The sequence below is a fragment of the Rosa chinensis genome, chromosome 4, assembly GCF_002994745.2.
Source record: "Rosa chinensis cultivar Old Blush chromosome 4, RchiOBHm-V2, whole genome shotgun sequence".
NCBI classification, from domain to species: Eukaryota; Viridiplantae; Streptophyta; class Magnoliopsida; order Rosales; family Rosaceae; genus Rosa; species Rosa chinensis.
In genome coordinates, this window is record NC_037091.1 from 17,235,590 (window position 1) to 17,253,108 (window position 17,519).

A 17,519-nucleotide genomic window follows, 5' to 3' on the forward strand; every position below is an offset into this window, starting at 1 on the left:
GAATAGAGGTGGTGGATTTGAAGAAAGAGGCAGGTCTAAATCCAAGGGGAAAGGCAAAGAAAAGAAGAATGGTTGCTTCGAATGTGGTTCACTTGACCATTGGAAAAGGAATTGCAAACAATGGAAGGAGAAAAAGGCGCAGATGTTAGGAGAAAGCTCCAAGTCAGCCAATGTCGTTGCTGGAAATTATAGTGACGATGGAGAACTTCTCGCAGTAACAACCAGCTCCAGCGCTCTTAAATATTGGACCTTGGATACAGCCTGCACATTTCATATGTGTGCACATAGAGATTGGTATTACACATATGAAGAGAGGAACATCGGGGAAGTGTTGATGGGAGATGATTCACCTTGTAGAATTATGGGAATCAGAACAGTAAAGATCAAGATGCATGATGGAATTGTCAGAACGCTGGGAAACGTCAGACATGTCCCAAAATTGAGCAGAAATCTGATTTCATTGAGCACTTTGGATAGGGCTGGATTTTGGTATAAATCTGAAAAAGGATAGCTCAAGGTAGGAAAGAGACAAATGGTCTACATGAGGAGTGTGATGCAACCAGATAACATGTATAAACTTTCGGGTTCTACGGTGGTTGGTGGAGCTGCAGTTTGTACAGAGGAAGACAAGACTGAGCTTTGGCATAAACGGTTAGGGCACATGAGTTAGAGAGGGTTGCAAGAATTACACAAAAGGGATCAGTTGGAAGGTGTAATGAGCTGCAAACTTGAATTTTGCAAGTATTGCACTCTCGGAAAGCAGACCAAGGTGACGTTCAATGTGGGCAGCAGTGAGAACAAATCCAAAGGAGTATTGGACTATATTCACACAGATGTTTGGGGGCCTACACCAACAAAATCAAAGGGAGGAGCCAGATACTTTGTCTCTTTCGTAGATGATTTTTCAAGGAAGGTTTGGGTATACTTTATGAAAACTAAAGACCAGGTTTTCACTAAGTTCAAGGAGTGGAAAGTTGAAGTTGAAAACCAAATAGGCAGAAAAATCAAGTGTTTGAGAAGCGATAATGGAGGTGAATATAGAGATAATAAGTTCTTACAGCTGTGCAAGGATGCAGGCATCACAAGACACTTTACTGTTAAGAAGACTCCTCAACAAAACGGTGTTGCAGAAAGGATGAACATAACTCTTATGGAGAGAGAAAGAAGCATGAGACTTCATGCGGGGTTGCCTGAATCTTTTTGGGCAGAAGCGGTTAATCATGCATGTTATTTGATTAATTGATCACCTTCTAGGGCTATTAACTTCAAGTGTGCAGAGGAGGTATGGTCTGGAAAGCCAGTTGATTATTCCAACTTGAGAGTGTTTGGTTACAGTGCTTATGCACATATTCCCAGTGATGAAAGAACCAAAATGAAACCAAAGTCCCATGAGTGCTTGTTCATCGGCTCTGAAAAAGGGGTGAAAGGTTATAAGTTGTGGGATATAGTCAACGACAAAAAGGTGATCAGGCCGATGAAAAAGGGGTGAAAGGTTATAAGTTGTGGGATATAGTCAACGACAAAAAGGTGATCAGCAGGGATGTAATCTTTGATGAGAAGACTATGCCATTGAATGAGGAGGTTAATAGCAAGAAGGAGAAGATGGCTGTTGTTGAAGAAGAAGCAATCAAAATTTCATTAGCTAAACCATCGGATGTAGATTCCCAAGTTCAGGTGGAGCAAATTGAGCAAGTAGGGAATGATCAAGGAGTTATTGAAGAAACAGAGCAACAGCAACAGTCACCAGTTACGACTCAGGTGGAGCAATCCCCACAGAAGGGTCGAAATTCCCCTATCCCACAAGCACCTGAGTCATTTAAAAGAAGCATAGCACTTGACAAACCTAAGAGGAATCCAAGAAAAATACAAAGGTTTGGGTTCGAACCGGAAGAAGATGTGAGCCATGCGCTGAGTATAAGTCAAGGAGATCCAACTACTTATCAAGATGCCATAGAAAGTGAAGAACTGGCAGGTTGGATTGGTGCTATGACAGAAGAGATGGAATCTTTGCATAAGAATTCAGTGTGGGAGTTGGTTCCTAAACCCAAAGAAAGAAAACTTGTTGGCTGCAAGTGGGTGTATAGGAAGAAAGAAGGAGTACATGATGTTATGCCATAAAGTACAAAGCACGTTTGGTGGCAAAAGGGTATTCGCAGAAATAGGGAGTGGATTATGACGAGATTTTCTCTCCGGTCATCAAACACACTTCAATTCGGTTATTGTTGTCTATAGCAGCTCAGTATGATATGGAGATTGAGTAGATGGATGTGAAAACTACGTTTCTTCATGGGGACCTGGAAGAAGACATTTATATGTCGCAGCCGGAGGGTTTTGTCGAAACGGGAAAAGAAGATCTGGTTTGTCAGTTAAAGAAGTCCCTATATGGACTTAAGCAATCACCAAGGCAGTGGTACAAGCGTTTCGACACATACATGTTGAAAATAGGCTACACAAGGTGTCTCTATGAGTGCTGCATTTACTACCATGTATTTCAAGATGGGGAGATTATTCTACTACTTTTGTATATAGATGACATGCTAATTGCATGCAAGGATATGTCGAAAATTGAAGAGCTTAAGAAGAAATTGGGAGCTGAATTCGACATGAAGGATCTAGGCGTTGCACAAAAGATCCTTGGAATTGAAATAAGGCGGGATAGAAGAGCTGGTAAAATTGGGCTGTCACAAGAAAAGTACATTCTGAGGGTACTTGAACGCTTCAACATGGATGGAGCTAAGGTTGTTTCTATCCCATTAGCTACACATCATCAGTTAAGTGCAAAGCAAAGGCCATCAAGTCAAAAAGAGATTGATGCGATGAAGGATGTTCCATATGCAAGTGCAGTAGGGTGTCTCATGTATGCGATGATTTACACAAGACCAGATTTAGCTCAAGCATTGAGCGTTGTCTCTAAGTACATGTCAAATCCGGGTAAGCCCTATTGGGAAGCAGTGAAGTGGATTTTGAGGTATTTAAAAGGGACTAGGCAGTTTGGAATCATGTTTGAGAGAAAACAAGAAGTAGCATGTGTAGCTGGTTTTGTGGACGCAGATTATGCAGGAGACTTAAATAGAAGGAGGTCTAGAACATGTTATGTTTTTACTTGTGGAGGAGGACCTGTGAGCTGGAAAGCAACCCTTCAAGCAGTCACAGCTCTATCTACTACATAGGCAAAATATATGGCATTAATAGAAGCTTCAAAGGAAGCTATTTGGTTGAATGGGCTAGCAAGTGAATTTGGAATTCACCAAGAAGGCGTGGTAGTGAAGTGTGACAGTCAAAGTGCCATTCATTTGGCAAAGAATCAAGTGTTTCATGCAAGGACGAAACACATTGATGTTCGCTATCACAGGATCAGAGATTGGGTAGAATCTGAAAATATCTTTATGGAGAAGGTTCACACAAATGACAATGCTGCAGATTGTCTTACAAATCCCATTGCTGTAGAGAAGTTCAAGCATTGCTTGAACTTGCTCAGTGTCACAACATGTTGAGTTGTGGTGGAGCACCTCCTCACTTAAGGTGCGTTGAGGCAAGAAGAATCTTGCCAAGGTGAAGGTTCTTGAAGGTTTGTTCGGGATTACTTCAAGAAGTTCAAGACATCCTAAAGGTTGCAGCAATCGTTTTGGTATCAACTCACAAGGTGGAGATTGTTGTGTTTTTGGCTCATTGATACAATCTGAAAATTAGGATGCAGAATTCAAATCCAAGTCTAGGAAGGAAAGAGGTTTGCGCGCAGCTTTTCTATAAATTCTAGGAAAGTTAGTCTTTCAAGTTCTATTAGGATTTGTTTAAAAACTTAGTCTATTAGGATTAGGAATCCTAATTGTATATTGTATCAGCAGCTTCTATGCCCTATAAATAGGAGCTGCAGTCAGTTTTTTGGAATAGAAGACAGAAAGTGCAGAAAACTGAGAGTCAAGGTGATAGAGAGATAAGAACTAGTCAGAGGGGTTTGAGGGATCTGCAATAAGTACTTGTAAACACCTAAATTCTTCATAGTGCTAGTGAATCTCTTAAGAGAGATCACGAAGTGGACGTAGGCTAAAGTTTTGGCTGAACCACTCTAAAATCTACTGTGTTGTTTCTGTTTTTCAGTTCATCTATTTTATGATTTTGCTTAAGTAAAACACAAAGATCCTAAAGGGGGCTTACACAATAGCTGCTTCTTTTTTCAAGCATCTCTCTCTCTCTCTCTCTCTCTCTCTCTCAATCTCTATGTGTGTGTACATACAGATGTATATATACGCATGATTTGAATTGTGTGATGCAGATGAGATTAATCGGCTCACCGACAATGATTTGGAAGAGCTGCAAAATCTGGGATTCTTCGATCAATTGTTTGATTTGGATTGGGTGCTGGTTCTTGGATTTTGGATTTATGTATGGATTGGAAGAGAGATTTGATTTTAGGTTAAGAGATGGTGAAATTTGAGATTGATGTGCAGTTTTAGTGGGAAATGTTAATTGGGTTTGAAAGTGAATGATCATGTATAGGACCGTGAAACCAATGTGCTATCTTTTCCTGTGTGTGTTGGTATTGGAATATGTTGAAAGCTCCTTAAGATACCTGTACGTTTCTGACCCTTACAATGTCACTCTTCAACCTTCATTGTTGCTTTCTGAGTTTTGAATCTTTTGATTGTTGCGCAGATTCAGGAAATTTGCTGCAACTCAAATTTACTCGATCTTTGCATGCTTTGGGGCTTAAGTTATTACATACGAGAAATGTTATCTACACATACTTAACTTATTTTATTAACTTATCACTTTATGTGGCAATAGATGTGAGTAATGTTCAAATGCTTTTTCCCAGTTAGTCAATTGTACTTCCTTTCTCATATTTGTTAATTATATTAGGCTTTAAATTTCTTTTTCTTCAGTAAACTCGTCAATCTACTCAGAATATGTGTTTGTATATTATCAAATGCAGCAACACTCCTGAAGTAAGTTCCCTTACATTTCGGAATTCACGAGTAGGAATGGTGATATGTGGAGAGGGGAGAGAATGAGGCTTGGGAAAATTGTGGTGGTTGATAATGAGGTTGATCCTACACAACCTGGTGTGTTCATGCTCGATGGGAATGATATATTCAGGTAAATTTGCTATACTCTAGCTGAAATTTGTTTGTTATGGTTGTTGGGATTGGATGTCGACGATGTTCAGTTTCGCATGTAAAATTTTGGGTGAAATGTTTGACTTAGTAGATCAGAGAATACTTGCTGTAGATTGTTTGTGCTGTTTTGGTTGATTAATGAGAATTTTGACTTAAAATTATGGTATTCAATACTCTGTTTAGTGTTGGAATTTTAGTTTGCTGTAAACAATAGGCATATTTGGTTTGAAATGTTGCTGTGAGTAGGTCCTTGTAATGGGAGTGTAAGCATTTTGTGCAACAGCAACGAAATCAGGATTACAAAATGAATGAAGGAGATCAGGAAGAAATTCTCTGTAAATGAAAAATTGAGGAATATAGTAGTCAAGAGTTAGATTGAATGATTATTGTCTCTCTTGCACCCACTATTGAATGAATTATTACAGAATCTAAAACATGTGATTGAGAGAGGGGGATCTGAAGTCAAGACATCAAAATGGTATTTTAGAGCTTAATGCACTAGTATTACTCCTTGATGATTGTGTATTATCGATGTATTTATATTGTGATTTCTGGACTTTGCTGGTTTTGGTTTCACTTGCACTCTCTATTTTTTACTGTTAATTTCCTGCATTTTCATTTTCTTGTTTCACTGCTCTTTGTTCACATTCCCATGCAGTTTTGTATTATCTTTCTTTTGCAACCATTAAATCATGTTGTGCCTGATGCAGACATTGTCAAATTTCATCAAATCAGTAAACAAGTTTGCATCTTGCAGGCCAATTGCGAGAGTGAGACATTCCAGGTTTTATTGAAGCCAAAAGCAGTTGAAGGCCAAGAGCTATAGAGAATATGAATGTTTTTTATTCTTGTGTAGCTAACTAGGAATGCTCTTGTTTAGTGCAGTATCTAGTTATTTGAATGTACATATGAATGCTTAAATAATGGTACTTGAATGATATGGATTAGAGTAATGTTTATATGGTAATATATTGAGCATTATTCTTGACAAACATTTATATTGATATTCTTGTTGTTGTTCAAGTTTTAGTCATACAACACAATACAAAACAATGTGTTGTATGACTGTAAACGAGTTCAAAATTAAGGCTTCTCCTACAACAGTAATTGGCTATTAGCCAATCTCATTATAATATTCACACCACAGCTAACCAAATATAGTGGTTGTGTGAACTAACAACCAACAACAAAATAAAACAAAGTTCTGTTGTGTGAGATTTATAACACACAATAGAAATGAAATCATCTCTGTTGTCTGAGTAATCAACAGACAAGGGAGATAATTTCACTTCAGTTTTGTGTTATTAATCTCAGACAACAAAGAATGAGTAATATCTGTTGTGTGTTATGAACCTCAGACAACAAAGAATGAGTTATATCTGTCGTGTGTTATGAATCTCAGGTTTCCAATTTCCTATTTATACTTGTGTACGTGAAATACCAATTTTGCCCTTGTGATGAATTACGGAACTCTCCTAGCTGATTTCCTTCGGGTTTTGGGCTCGAAACTTTCCTTTCTCTCATCCTTAGTAATTTCTCGACTTCTCCTAGAGTTCAATACTCGATTTCATAATAATCCAAAAGTTGGTTACAACTCAATTTACCTTCCTTTCAAATTTGCTTCGATGACCTTTTTGCTTCAATGAACTTTAGTAACCTTCTAGCCCCAAAATAAAGGGCTCTAGTCCAAACTTAAATTATGAGGCCCAAATCGTGATCTCGATACCAAAATAATTTCCAAAATCGATTTCTTCACTTAAATCACCTTGCGAGAATCTTATTGGCGAAAAATTACCATCTAAAAATTAAATAAAATTTTCAGGGGCTCATAGGTGAAACACCATTCTGCTTGATGTTTGGAACTGAAGCCATCCTACTAGTCGAGGTAACCCAACCTACCGCGGCTACTGCCCTGAGACCAAAGGCAAAGGAGTCAATCTCGACAGGGACCTCTTAGATGAGAAACGACATAGAGTCCATCTGCACAATTTGCAAAACAAACAGTGGGTATCACGTTTCTACAACGCCAGGGTCAAGGCCCGGAACCTCCAACTAGGGGACTGGGTAATGAAGGAAGTCATTCCACCGCCAACGGCACTCCGCCCAACTTGGGAGGGTCCATACAAAATTGTGGAAGTCGCTAGCCCCGGCACCTTCTACCTGATGGACAAGGATGGCGTCACAACGACTCACCCTTGGAATACCGAACACCTTCGGTATTACTACAAATAGACATCTCGTTACCCTAGAGCATCTTGACTTAGCTAAATTTTTGACCCAATATTTAGCTAAGGGAAGCTACCCAACGGGTACAACCTGCTTTTTGTAAAACGCTGACATATCAGCTATCAATGAAACGAGGAATTATCCAAACCATTGTCGCCAAGTCCAAGCACAAGAATTTAAGGGCACGCCAACAAAGTTCAGCTGACTACGTCTGCTACACCGTGCACTTGGAACAATTTTAATCCCTTTAATGTTTCATTGAGTCACAAAAAGCAGTCAAAACTCTAGCGGTCCATAATTATGCAAACAATACAATCAATAAACACGTTCATCTCAGAAGAAAAATACACGGATCAGGACTCCCCACCCAAGAATATGGTTGAATTACAATAGCCCTTAGCGGAGCATAAAAAAAAATAAAAATAAAAAAACCCAAGACAAAGGCCTCAGCGGCACTACTCCAGGCTGTGGAGCTATCTTCATAGATGAGGGGCAATAGTGGCAGTCTCGCCCTCCGGCGGAGTTTGTTGCTCTGACTGACGACTCGTCTGATCGGACCCACGAGCGGTGGGGCTCGGCGTTATAATGGTACCATCTGCTCGGGTGTGGGCGGCCAAAAAGCCAGCACGGGAGACCTCGGACTGAGTAGGAGGCGGGGTATGCTGAGAGTCGTCCGCCGGACACACACCACTCTCCCCTCTACCTGAACGGGCACCCTCAGCCTTGGTGCGAACCACTCCCTGTGCGGGCGGTGCGTTCTGACCTGACGACCCAACGGGCTGGGATGCCTTGACCGAGTCAATGGCCCCCTTTTGTTTCAACAGCTCCACATTGGCAATAGCATCGGCCTTTGCTGCCTCGTTCAATGCTTTCTTATACTCCGCCGATTGCTTAAACGCCTCCACAGTGGCAGTCGCCGTACTATTCCCCTCCATTCCCAGATGAGCAACCTCGCCCTCCAGCCTCTTCACCTCAGCAGACTTAGCGGCAAAATCCCACTGAAGGATCTCAACTTTCTTCACCTTGGCCGCCACATGATCCTTCAACAGGGCTATGTCTTGCTCTAGCATGGAGACGTGATCATTCCGCTCCATGTCCCGCTTAACGGAGACAAACAGCTTGTTGCGAGCATCAGCGGCGTCACATTCTGCCTTGGTCAGGCACCACTCTGCATCCGCCAACCTGTCATTGGCCTTCGCCAGCTCCCTCTGGAGACCCTTGATCTCCTCCTTGAGCTGCCTCTCCACCCGGGGCTGCTTTGAGGCTGCTAGGAACATCTCATGTAGCTCAACGGACAGGTGCCCGAAGGCTGAGCTGTAGGGCGACTGATCAATGGAGGTTAAGCGCACGATTCCCTCCAGCCCGCCGAAACCCAGCCACTAGCAAAGGTGGAAGATAAATTCCCGCTTAGGCTCTGTCAGGAACTTGGCATATGCGGCAACGAGTCAAGGTCACTAGACTGCACCTCTGGCCCAGCGGTTACAGTAGCCTTCGAGGGGGCCTGCCTTGCCTTCTTCCGTTGGAGGACCCCAATAGTTTTCACATCGGCCACATCATCCTTGTCGACCGGGTCGTTTTGTCGCCGCTTCCCTTGTGGTACCACCCGTGTCACACTGACGGCGACGGGAGCGCTTCCATTTGCGGCTCAAGCCCCGCAATGGTCACTGGCTCCTTTAAGGGCGCCACCCTCTCCTTCTGTGACCCACGCCTAGTGGCGGGCACCCTCTCTTTCTGCTGAACTGGCGCAATAGGGGCGAGCCATCGGGGCCGAGGTGTGAGTGATGAGGCATCGGCAACACTACGGGAACCTCTGAGGGTCGACGACAGTCTGTTGGGCCTCTAGCCCAGCGGCGTACATACTCTCCAGAAAGTTGTTTTTCTCTGCACGATCCATGAATTTTTCGAATGCCTCGTGGCTAGCTTTGTTACCCGGCGAAGAATCTGAAAAAAAAAACAACTAGTCAGCCTGACGATAACCAGACTACAACAGATATCAGCGGAAGATACTTACCAAGGTCTCGTGTCAACTGTTGATCGACCAGCAACTCCCACCCAGTAAGTAAGCGGAGATCCAGCAAGTTGCGGGTCTGCCAGCAGCCGCGACATTCTTCTTCGCGAGTTAGGTTATAGCGCAGGCCCGCTACAAAAAAAAAATGAAGTGGTCATTACAACAGGGAGTTACTAAGCAACAAAAATCAACTCCAAACGGCGGCAGACTGACAACCTCGGATAGGTTGGAATTCTGACTTAATCCTGAAGGTCGGCTCTCCATCATTGGACCCCGCCTGATATTCCCATCTGGCGGTGGCAACACAGAAGGTCCCCCGCCAAGGTGACATGGAATCCTTCAAATTCTCAATTAGCTTGGGCGCCCCCTGGCGGCGACTCAGATTCACTTGACCGCTACATCCTTGGCGCTTCATGTACACCAACTCGTAGAAGTGCAGCACCTCCGCCACAGTTAGACCCTCGCAGCGGGACAGGCGCCATAGCCAGTTGAGCGCCATCAGCAACCGCCACATGTTAGGGCAAATTGGCCCAAAGGCGAGGCCAAATTCACAAACTAGCATTTGGAGGTTTGGCAATAATGGGAATGTCACGCCCTGGCCGAAGATCGCCTCGTGCACGGCGGCATGCCCCTCTGGTAGGAACGACGCTCTCTCGTCCTTCAGCGGTGGTCGCAGCTTCACCACACCGGGCAGGTGGAACACCCGCTTCACACAGTTGACAACAGCCACGGTCATCGGTCCTCTCGCCTTATCGACTGCTGTGCCGTCACCAAGAACCCAAGCAGACTCAACCTCTTCCCCTCCAGTCTCCCTCATCCCACCAGTAGAGCCGCTAGCAGCACTGTTGCTCGCCAACCTCTCCTCCCACCTATCACCCGCGGCGACATCCTCTCTTACCCTGGAACTCTCAGGACGACCAGCCCCACCCATGGCAACTTCCCAAGGTATGGTCTATAGCGGCACGATGTCTAGCGGTTCGGACAGTGTGGTTCCTGCAGGGGCAGACAGACACAACGAGTCAATAAAAACCCTATCCGCCACGATGAGCGACTCGTCAGACCCGAAATCCTCACAGCTCGAGATCTCTATGACGCTAGCCATCCCAAAACCCTAAAACCCAAACCAGTCAGTTCGCACAAGATCTAGGCTATCCCTTTATCAGTTGCATCCAACAACATCAAGAACAATTGCCCAGAAAACGCCAAAACAAGAACAAAACATGGGTATACACCCAACCTAGATTTGACCATCTAGCAAATCCCGAAACCCTAACTCTGTCAAACACAAAAACCCATCCCCAAAACTCGCTTTACACCCTCAGAGCACACCGGGGAAGAACAGATAGCACCCCAAAATCGAAAACCCAAAAACAGACAGAAGCAAACACAGAAATCCAATGGAACAGGGATGAGATTCAGGATACCAACCTCAAAGATTAAAGCTTTGGTGAGATCGAAGGCATCTGTCTTCACTGCAGATGACCTTCGTGCTTCAAAGATCGATAACTTCACGGAATCGTAGCAATCTTCTTCTCGGAACACAAGGCGAAGCTTGAAGACGACGATACTAGGTAAAAAGTATAAAGTGTCAAACCTCCAGGTTTCCCTTTCTTTTATGTCAACATCAAATTAATCTAGGTCGTCCGCTGAAAAAAGACATAGCACCACAACCGTACACGTGCCCCATAAACGCACTTACTCTCAGGATTCGCCTCGGTTACAAAATCAATCATTACTCGCATTAATGACGAGGTGACGGGCATGCTGAAGAGACGTTATCGCACACGCTAATCTAATACATGTAGACCACGTGTCAAGCACCATCACACAAAGCGTCTGTCCAAGGTAACCATCAAAAAGGAAAATCGTCAATCATTGGAACACTCGGCGAGATAGTTTCCACTAAGCGCAACTCCGCTAGCGGAACTTTTCCCTTTCCATCTTGCAGGCAAGACAGTCTCCGCTAAGCACAACTCCGCTAGCGGAACTTCTCCCTTTCCATCTTGCAGGCGAGATAATCTGCGCTAAGCTCAACTCCGCTAGCGGAACTTCTCCCTGTCTATCTTGCAAGCGAGTTAAACTCCGCTAGCAAAACTTCTCCCTGTCTATCTTACAAGTGAGATAGTCTCTGCTAAATGCAACTCTGCTAGCGGAACTTCTCTCTGTCCGTCTTGCAAGCGAGATATTCTCCGCTACGCGCAACTCCGCTAGCAGAACTTCTCCCTTTCCATCTGGTAAGCGAGATAATCTCCGCTAAGCGTAACTCTGCTAGCGGAACTTCCCCCCTTCCATCTTGCAAGCGAGATAGTCTCCGCTAAGTGCAACTTCTCTAGCAGAACTTCTCCCTTTCCATCTTGCAAGCAAGAGTCTCCGCTAAGCGCAATTCCGCTAGCGGAACTTCTCCCTTTCCATCTGGTAAGCGAGATAATCTCCGCTAAGCGTAACTCTGCTAGCGGAACTTCCCCCCTTCCATCTTGCAAGCGAGATAGTCTCCGCTAAGCGCAACTTCTCTAGCAGAACTTCTCCCTTTCCATCTTGCAAGCAAGAGTCTCCACTAAGCGCAACTCCGCTAGCGGAACTTCTCCCTATACCTCGCGAAGGAGGCCAACACTGCTAACCGTTACGCCATGCACTGGTCAAGCCGACAGGCATGTTCCAGCGACAATGCCGGCCACTTGATATCAACGGAGCGATTTCCGCCAACTGTGATTCCCAAGGCAACGCCTCACTTTGACAACGACCGTCGCATGACGTTAAACATGATCCTCCGGGACAAGTAGGGGGACACGTCAACACAGTCTTCATAGCCCTGATCAGGCATGTTGACCCCCGCCTCTTGTGTATCAAAGATTGGGTTCGCTACCTAACACCCTCTGCTCAGCGCAGCTCCCCTCAACAAACAATACAGCAGCCAAACGGAGGTCTATCTTAGCCGGGGAGTGGGGGACTCCTTGGGGGACCTAGCAGGGGCCCACCCGAAAGGGTATAAAGGGTTTGTTCAGTAAGTCCATGGTTAACAACGCATTGACGCTAATTATGGCTTTGCAAGACTGGCGGAAGCAACGCTTCGAACCGCTAGGCAACTCCCCAACCAAGCACTATAAGAATAAGTTAATCACACGACACATGAGTTTTTGCTGTCGTCTGAGTTAGTCAAACGACAGATTTTTTAAATCGATAGTCTCATCTCTACTCAATCAACACATCATCATTTGGTAAATTTAAGAAATTTCACACAACACTAACAAGAAGATCTGTTGTCAGAAAAACCAAAAAAAAAAAAAAAAATATTAATTTACATTTATTTGAGTGAAAACACTCACAACCTAGCCCATCTGAAAATGTTCCCTCCTTAGCTAAAAAATTAGGTCACTCTCCCTCCCAAATCACTCTCAGCCTCTCTCTCACTTGCCATCGCTCTCAGCCTCTCTCTCACTCCCCATCGCTCTCAGCCTCTCACCCTCTCACCCTCTCACCCTTGTCGAGCCTCTTAGCCTCGTCTCTCTCCGTCGCACGCACCTTCTGTCTCTCCACCACGGGTTCTCTCTCCGTCAGTGTCCCTCAGTCGCGACTCCATATCTCTCTCTCTCCCCCTCCCCCTTGAGGATCCAAGGGTTCACTCTTCAGCCTCCACCTCCCTTTCCTTGTACGTTTTTCTCTTTTCAGATTCAGTTCAATTCTTTGTTTTATTTCATTGGGCTTTGATTGGGTTTACTGATATGATTGGGTTTATTGCAAAAATCTCAACTCTTCCCCGTCTTCTTCTGTTGGTCTATCAGATTTCGTGACACGGGTTGGTTGCACCGGCGTTGTTTTTGGTTGAGGAGAAAGATGAACGACTAAGATTGTAATTTTTAATAATAAAATTCAGGTATGACCATAGGATATTGTGGTTTCCTATGGATTTTGGTAAATTTGAGTAGGTTTTTAATCAAAAGTGAAGCGGGCCTATCTGAGGCTTAGGATTTATAGCTGGGTATTTAGTAATGTAAGATGGTGTCTGTTTGGTTTTTAATATTTGGTTCGATTGAGTGTGTTGAATTAGTTTCTGGGTTCACTTGGTTGGAATTGGATCTGTAGGAATTGGAATTGGGTGTATTGAACTAGTTTCCAAGTGTATATATAGGGGCTCATTATTGTCGCAAACTGTGCTGGACTGAATGTGTTCTCTGATTTAAATTGGATTGAATGTGTTTTCTTGCAGCTCGTTTTCTCGCAGCTCCCAAGTTGCTTATCTTTTTGTTTCTTGCAGCTCGTTTTCTCGCTTTTTTTTCCATGTTTGATATTCTTTGAACTCGGACAAGCGATCACTTGGGAGAAAATGCTCGAGTGGTATGAGCTATTTCTGCTGTTTTTTTTTTTCTTTTCAAAATCCGATAGTAAAGCCTTGTGATTTGTATTCTGAATGGCCTATCCCTTTGCAGGTGGTTTATTCCTACGAATGCAGTTCTTGGTAGCATATCAGACTCAATCATAGGTTATATAACCGCATCCATTGTCCGTCCACCATACCCATACTTCAAGTTCACAATTGTACAAATTGGAATTGGTATGCTGTGTCACTCCTATCCTTATAAAGTTTAATAGCATGAAGCTCGTATTGATTTTGTTCCAAAATGTGGGATGATTTAGATTCAATGATGATTAGCTAATGTTAATCTTGTAATATAAGTTACCAGATGCATGCAAACTTGCATACTGAATGTACGGTGGACAACTTGGATCATCAAGCTAGTTTCATGAGTATTGATATCTGCCACCATTGATCTTATGCATTTAGATAATAATGAGTATATTTATATGCAAGGAATTAGTTTTCTATGTAAGCTGTGTTAATACTACTTGGGCTTTGGGCAAAATAACTAAGCTTATTTTCAATGATGTGCAGGAAACATTGGGAATGTGCCGCTTGTTCTGATTGCAGCTTTATGTAGAGACTCATCCAACCCTTTTGGTGACTCGACAACATGTAGCACAAATGGGACTGCCTATATTTTGTTTGGCCAGGTAGGCATTTTGTATTTCACTCTTGATCACCAGAGTTTGTAACTGAAATCCAAGTTGCAAATTATGTAGTGATGCAATACTAAATATCTTTCCAAACTGATTTAATCATTTAGGATAAAGTACTAAACATTGTATATTATTGATGATGCAATTATAGGTTGGTGCAATCATCCTTTACACATATGTATTTCATATGTTGGCCCCCCCTCCGGATGGTACCTTTGACATTGATGAGGAAACTCTCCCAATCAAGAGCCCTAGTGATGGAGAGACACTTGGACAAGTTCCTTTGCTTACACCTGAAGACAAAGAAGAAAAAGAAGAGCAAAAAAATGAAGAGCAAGTTGTAGAAGTCAACTCAAATTCTTCAAAGAAATCTAAGGTAATTTGACTTATATCATATACATCTTGTGTTTTTGATCCTATTGGTTTTTTCTATACATCTTCCCTTCTTGATGCAACTTGTATACTTCAAAAAAAAAAAAAAAACTTCTGTTTTACCATGTTAGGAAGTCAGTTGTTGGGACAAGGATAGTTTGTTAGAAATTATAGGCGGATTACAGTTTTGTAAAACTTTTATCTGCTTTCATATCCATTGTGCTTAACAGTTATGCATTTGATTGTTGGGATTTGTTTACTTCAGTGCTTTATATTGTCTGGTTATGTTTGGTATATAATTTGGTTCTAATTACATGGCATTAAACATGATGCAGATTACAGAATTGTTGATGTTTTTCTATGAGAAATTGAAGCTCAAACAACTTCTTCAACCCCCTATAATAGCTTCTATAAGTTTGATCCTTTTGTTAAACTGATTCAATATCTGTTTGTGTCATTGATTTTATTATTTGAAGTATTAACATGCGCGAATACTTCAAAATAGACCTTCAAAATTAGATTTAAATTGGACTAAATGTGTTTTCTAATGACAGGTTGATTTACTGTCCAAGGGGACTAATTTTAATTGTATTGGTGATTGGGTTGTGGAGGCCACTGTAAAGTAAGATTAGTTTGCATGCACATTTTCTTTTACTTATTTATATAATATCTATCTAAAAGAGTTTCCCTTGGTGCTTGTTTGTTTGCAATGTTATGAGCATTCACCTGACGAGTGCAAAGCCTTTGGTTAGAGTAGTTGGAGTTGCACAAAAGGAAAAGAAGGTATTTACTTCTCAGTTTATGTGCATCTGCATTTTTGAAATAACTTAAATTGACCAAAGCCATTCAAACTAAGTTCTTTGACTGTTTTTGGTGCCAGAGGCAGGATGTGTATGTTATGGTGAGCTTCTTGATGGGAATCCTGGAAGTTTACTTAGTACTGAGTATGTGGTTTTGTCAAGTGAATTTAACACTTTCATATGAAGAATTTTTTACTCAATGCCACTGCTTTTGGAGTGTATAGTTTTTATGAACTGCTGTGAATTTTATTGATTCTCAGTATATGACTACACATTTTAGATTTTAACTCGTTGACTGAATTGGTAATTTAAGAGGGTGTCTGTTTGATTTGTAATATTTGGTTCAATTGAGTGTGTTGAATTAATTTCTAAGTCCACTTGGTTGGAATTGGATCTGTAGGAATTGGAATTGAGTGTATTGAACTGGTTTCTAAGTGTATATATAGGTGCTCATTATTGTTGCAAAGTGTGCTGGATTGAATGTGTTCTCTTATTTAAATTGGATTGAATGTGTTTTTTGTAGGCAGCAAATCCAGGCTCCAGCTAATTTAAAAAAGGGCACACACCAAATGCTTTCACAAGCAATATAGTGCTTTTAACAGATCACATAGTTTTGCTTTTCTGGGTAAGCTGGAATGTCACTGCCATCGTATTTAGATCTGAACACAATTTGATTCGATACCATTTGATTTTATGGATATTTATGGCTTATCTTTCAGCTTCTAGTTTCAATGAAAGTTGAATCGTAGACTCACTATTAGTAGTCTTAAGTTTGATATTTGGTTCTTGAGTCTAATTAGTTAGAAGTGTGATGCAGCATTTAGCATTTTTACTGCTGTGGTTATCTTACCTATATTGACTAATGATCTATTCTGTCAATTTAAATAATTTCAAGTAGTGGCTTGGGTAAGATCGGGGTTTTATTTTTGTCGCTGCTTCGTATTGCTTGGAATGCTAGAAGATTTCTATTTGAACTATTCCGTATGAGTTTTTTGATTCGAGAGCACAACGTTTTTATTGCAGGCCATGCAAATATTGAAAGGCACTTTGCATTGTGTCTTCATCAAGATTGGGTATCAAGGTGGGCTTTGCTTAAAAATTAGGATCAAGAAGGTTGGTATACGGAGATAATAATAAAGGCATACGGAGGAAGCTTGCCTTGACCACACTGCTGGCTTAGTTGCTGTGCGTAAATAGTACTAACGTATCTAGTAGTTGGTGACTTATTTTGGTAACCTCTTTGATTGTACAAGATAGACAATATTACTTGCTAGATTGAGGTTATTGCTGGATTTGATCATATCTGGATATAGATATGTATTTTCAGAAATGTTTTGGATTGGCAATGTTAGAGACAAATGGCATTGATATATGATGTCTTATTTTAGATTTGTTTGGGATATGAATGTTAATACTTGCAACAATTATGCAAAGTCAATTTAGTTAAGATAATTGTAGTTTCCAAACATAACAGAAGAGTTCACAAAACTATAGTCTGAGATCCACTTACATATCACATCTAAAAACAACAAATAATACATGTTGTCTGAACTTGATTTCAGACAACAGAAATAACAAATTGACGTTGTGTGATCTCTATTCCGGTAGCATGTATAATAAAATTACTGTCGTCTGATACATAAATCAGACAAGAGATATAACAATAATATGTTATCAAACCACAACTAAATATAATAAAAACTGTGGTTTGAGTTCCTATTAGACTACATATCCCATCAGTGGACTGTTATACCTTATGCAAATCCTACAACACAAACAGATTACTAACTGTTGTCTGAGTTCCTATCAGACGATAGATTCCTAAATCTTCTGATGTTTTATTTGCATAAGACACAACTAAAACAACAATATGATGCTTGTTGGAGATTCATTTTAGACAACAATGTCATTATAACTGTGTGGTGTGAAATTCATTTCAGACATCATGTAGTTGTGTTGCTGTTGTCTGAGATTCATCACACA

The 17,519-nt window shown here is 41.8% G+C and overlaps 1 protein-coding gene across 8 annotated transcripts; it reads left to right on the top strand.

Annotated features, from left to right (window-relative positions):
• Window positions 1-12,708: 12,708 nt before the first annotated feature.
• On the top strand, window positions 12,709-16,960 carry LOC112199844 (protein PIN-LIKES 6). 8 transcript variants are annotated; one of them, XR_005810545.1, is made up of 11 exons: window positions 12,710-12,997; window positions 13,131-13,222; window positions 13,604-13,683; window positions 13,776-13,900; window positions 14,240-14,358; window positions 14,516-14,740; window positions 15,291-15,358; window positions 15,494-15,519; window positions 15,617-15,680; window positions 16,064-16,161; window positions 16,560-16,960. XR_005810545.1 is itself a non-coding variant. In XM_024340814.2 (11 exons), exons 3-10 carry the CDS (start codon window positions 13,673-13,675, stop codon window positions 16,124-16,126), a joined length of 705 nt encoding a protein of 234 aa, XP_024196582.1. In that variant the 5' UTR covers window positions 12,711-12,997; window positions 13,131-13,222; window positions 13,556-13,672; the 3' UTR covers window positions 16,127-16,161; window positions 16,560-16,960. The 8 variants fall into 8 exon arrangements, 5 of the variants coding, with proteins under 5 accessions (XP_024196584.1, XP_024196585.1, XP_024196582.1 ...); XR_002936064.2 differs by having other exon boundaries at window positions 15,617-15,637; window positions 16,060-16,161; XR_005810546.1 differs by having other exon boundaries at window positions 15,617-15,637.
• Window positions 16,961-17,519: the final 559 nt, after the last annotated feature.

Coding starts and splice junctions, on each gene's coding strand:
- LOC112199844 (XM_024340814.2), top strand. Junction 15,520..15,616: donor TTGCACAAAAGGAAAAGAAG/GTATTTACTTCT, acceptor TTTTGGTGCCAG/AGGCAGGATGTGTATGTTAT. Junction 15,681..16,059: donor GGAAGTTTACTTAGTACTGA/GTATGTGGTTTT, acceptor TGTTTTTTGTAG/GCAGCAAATCCAGGCTCCAG.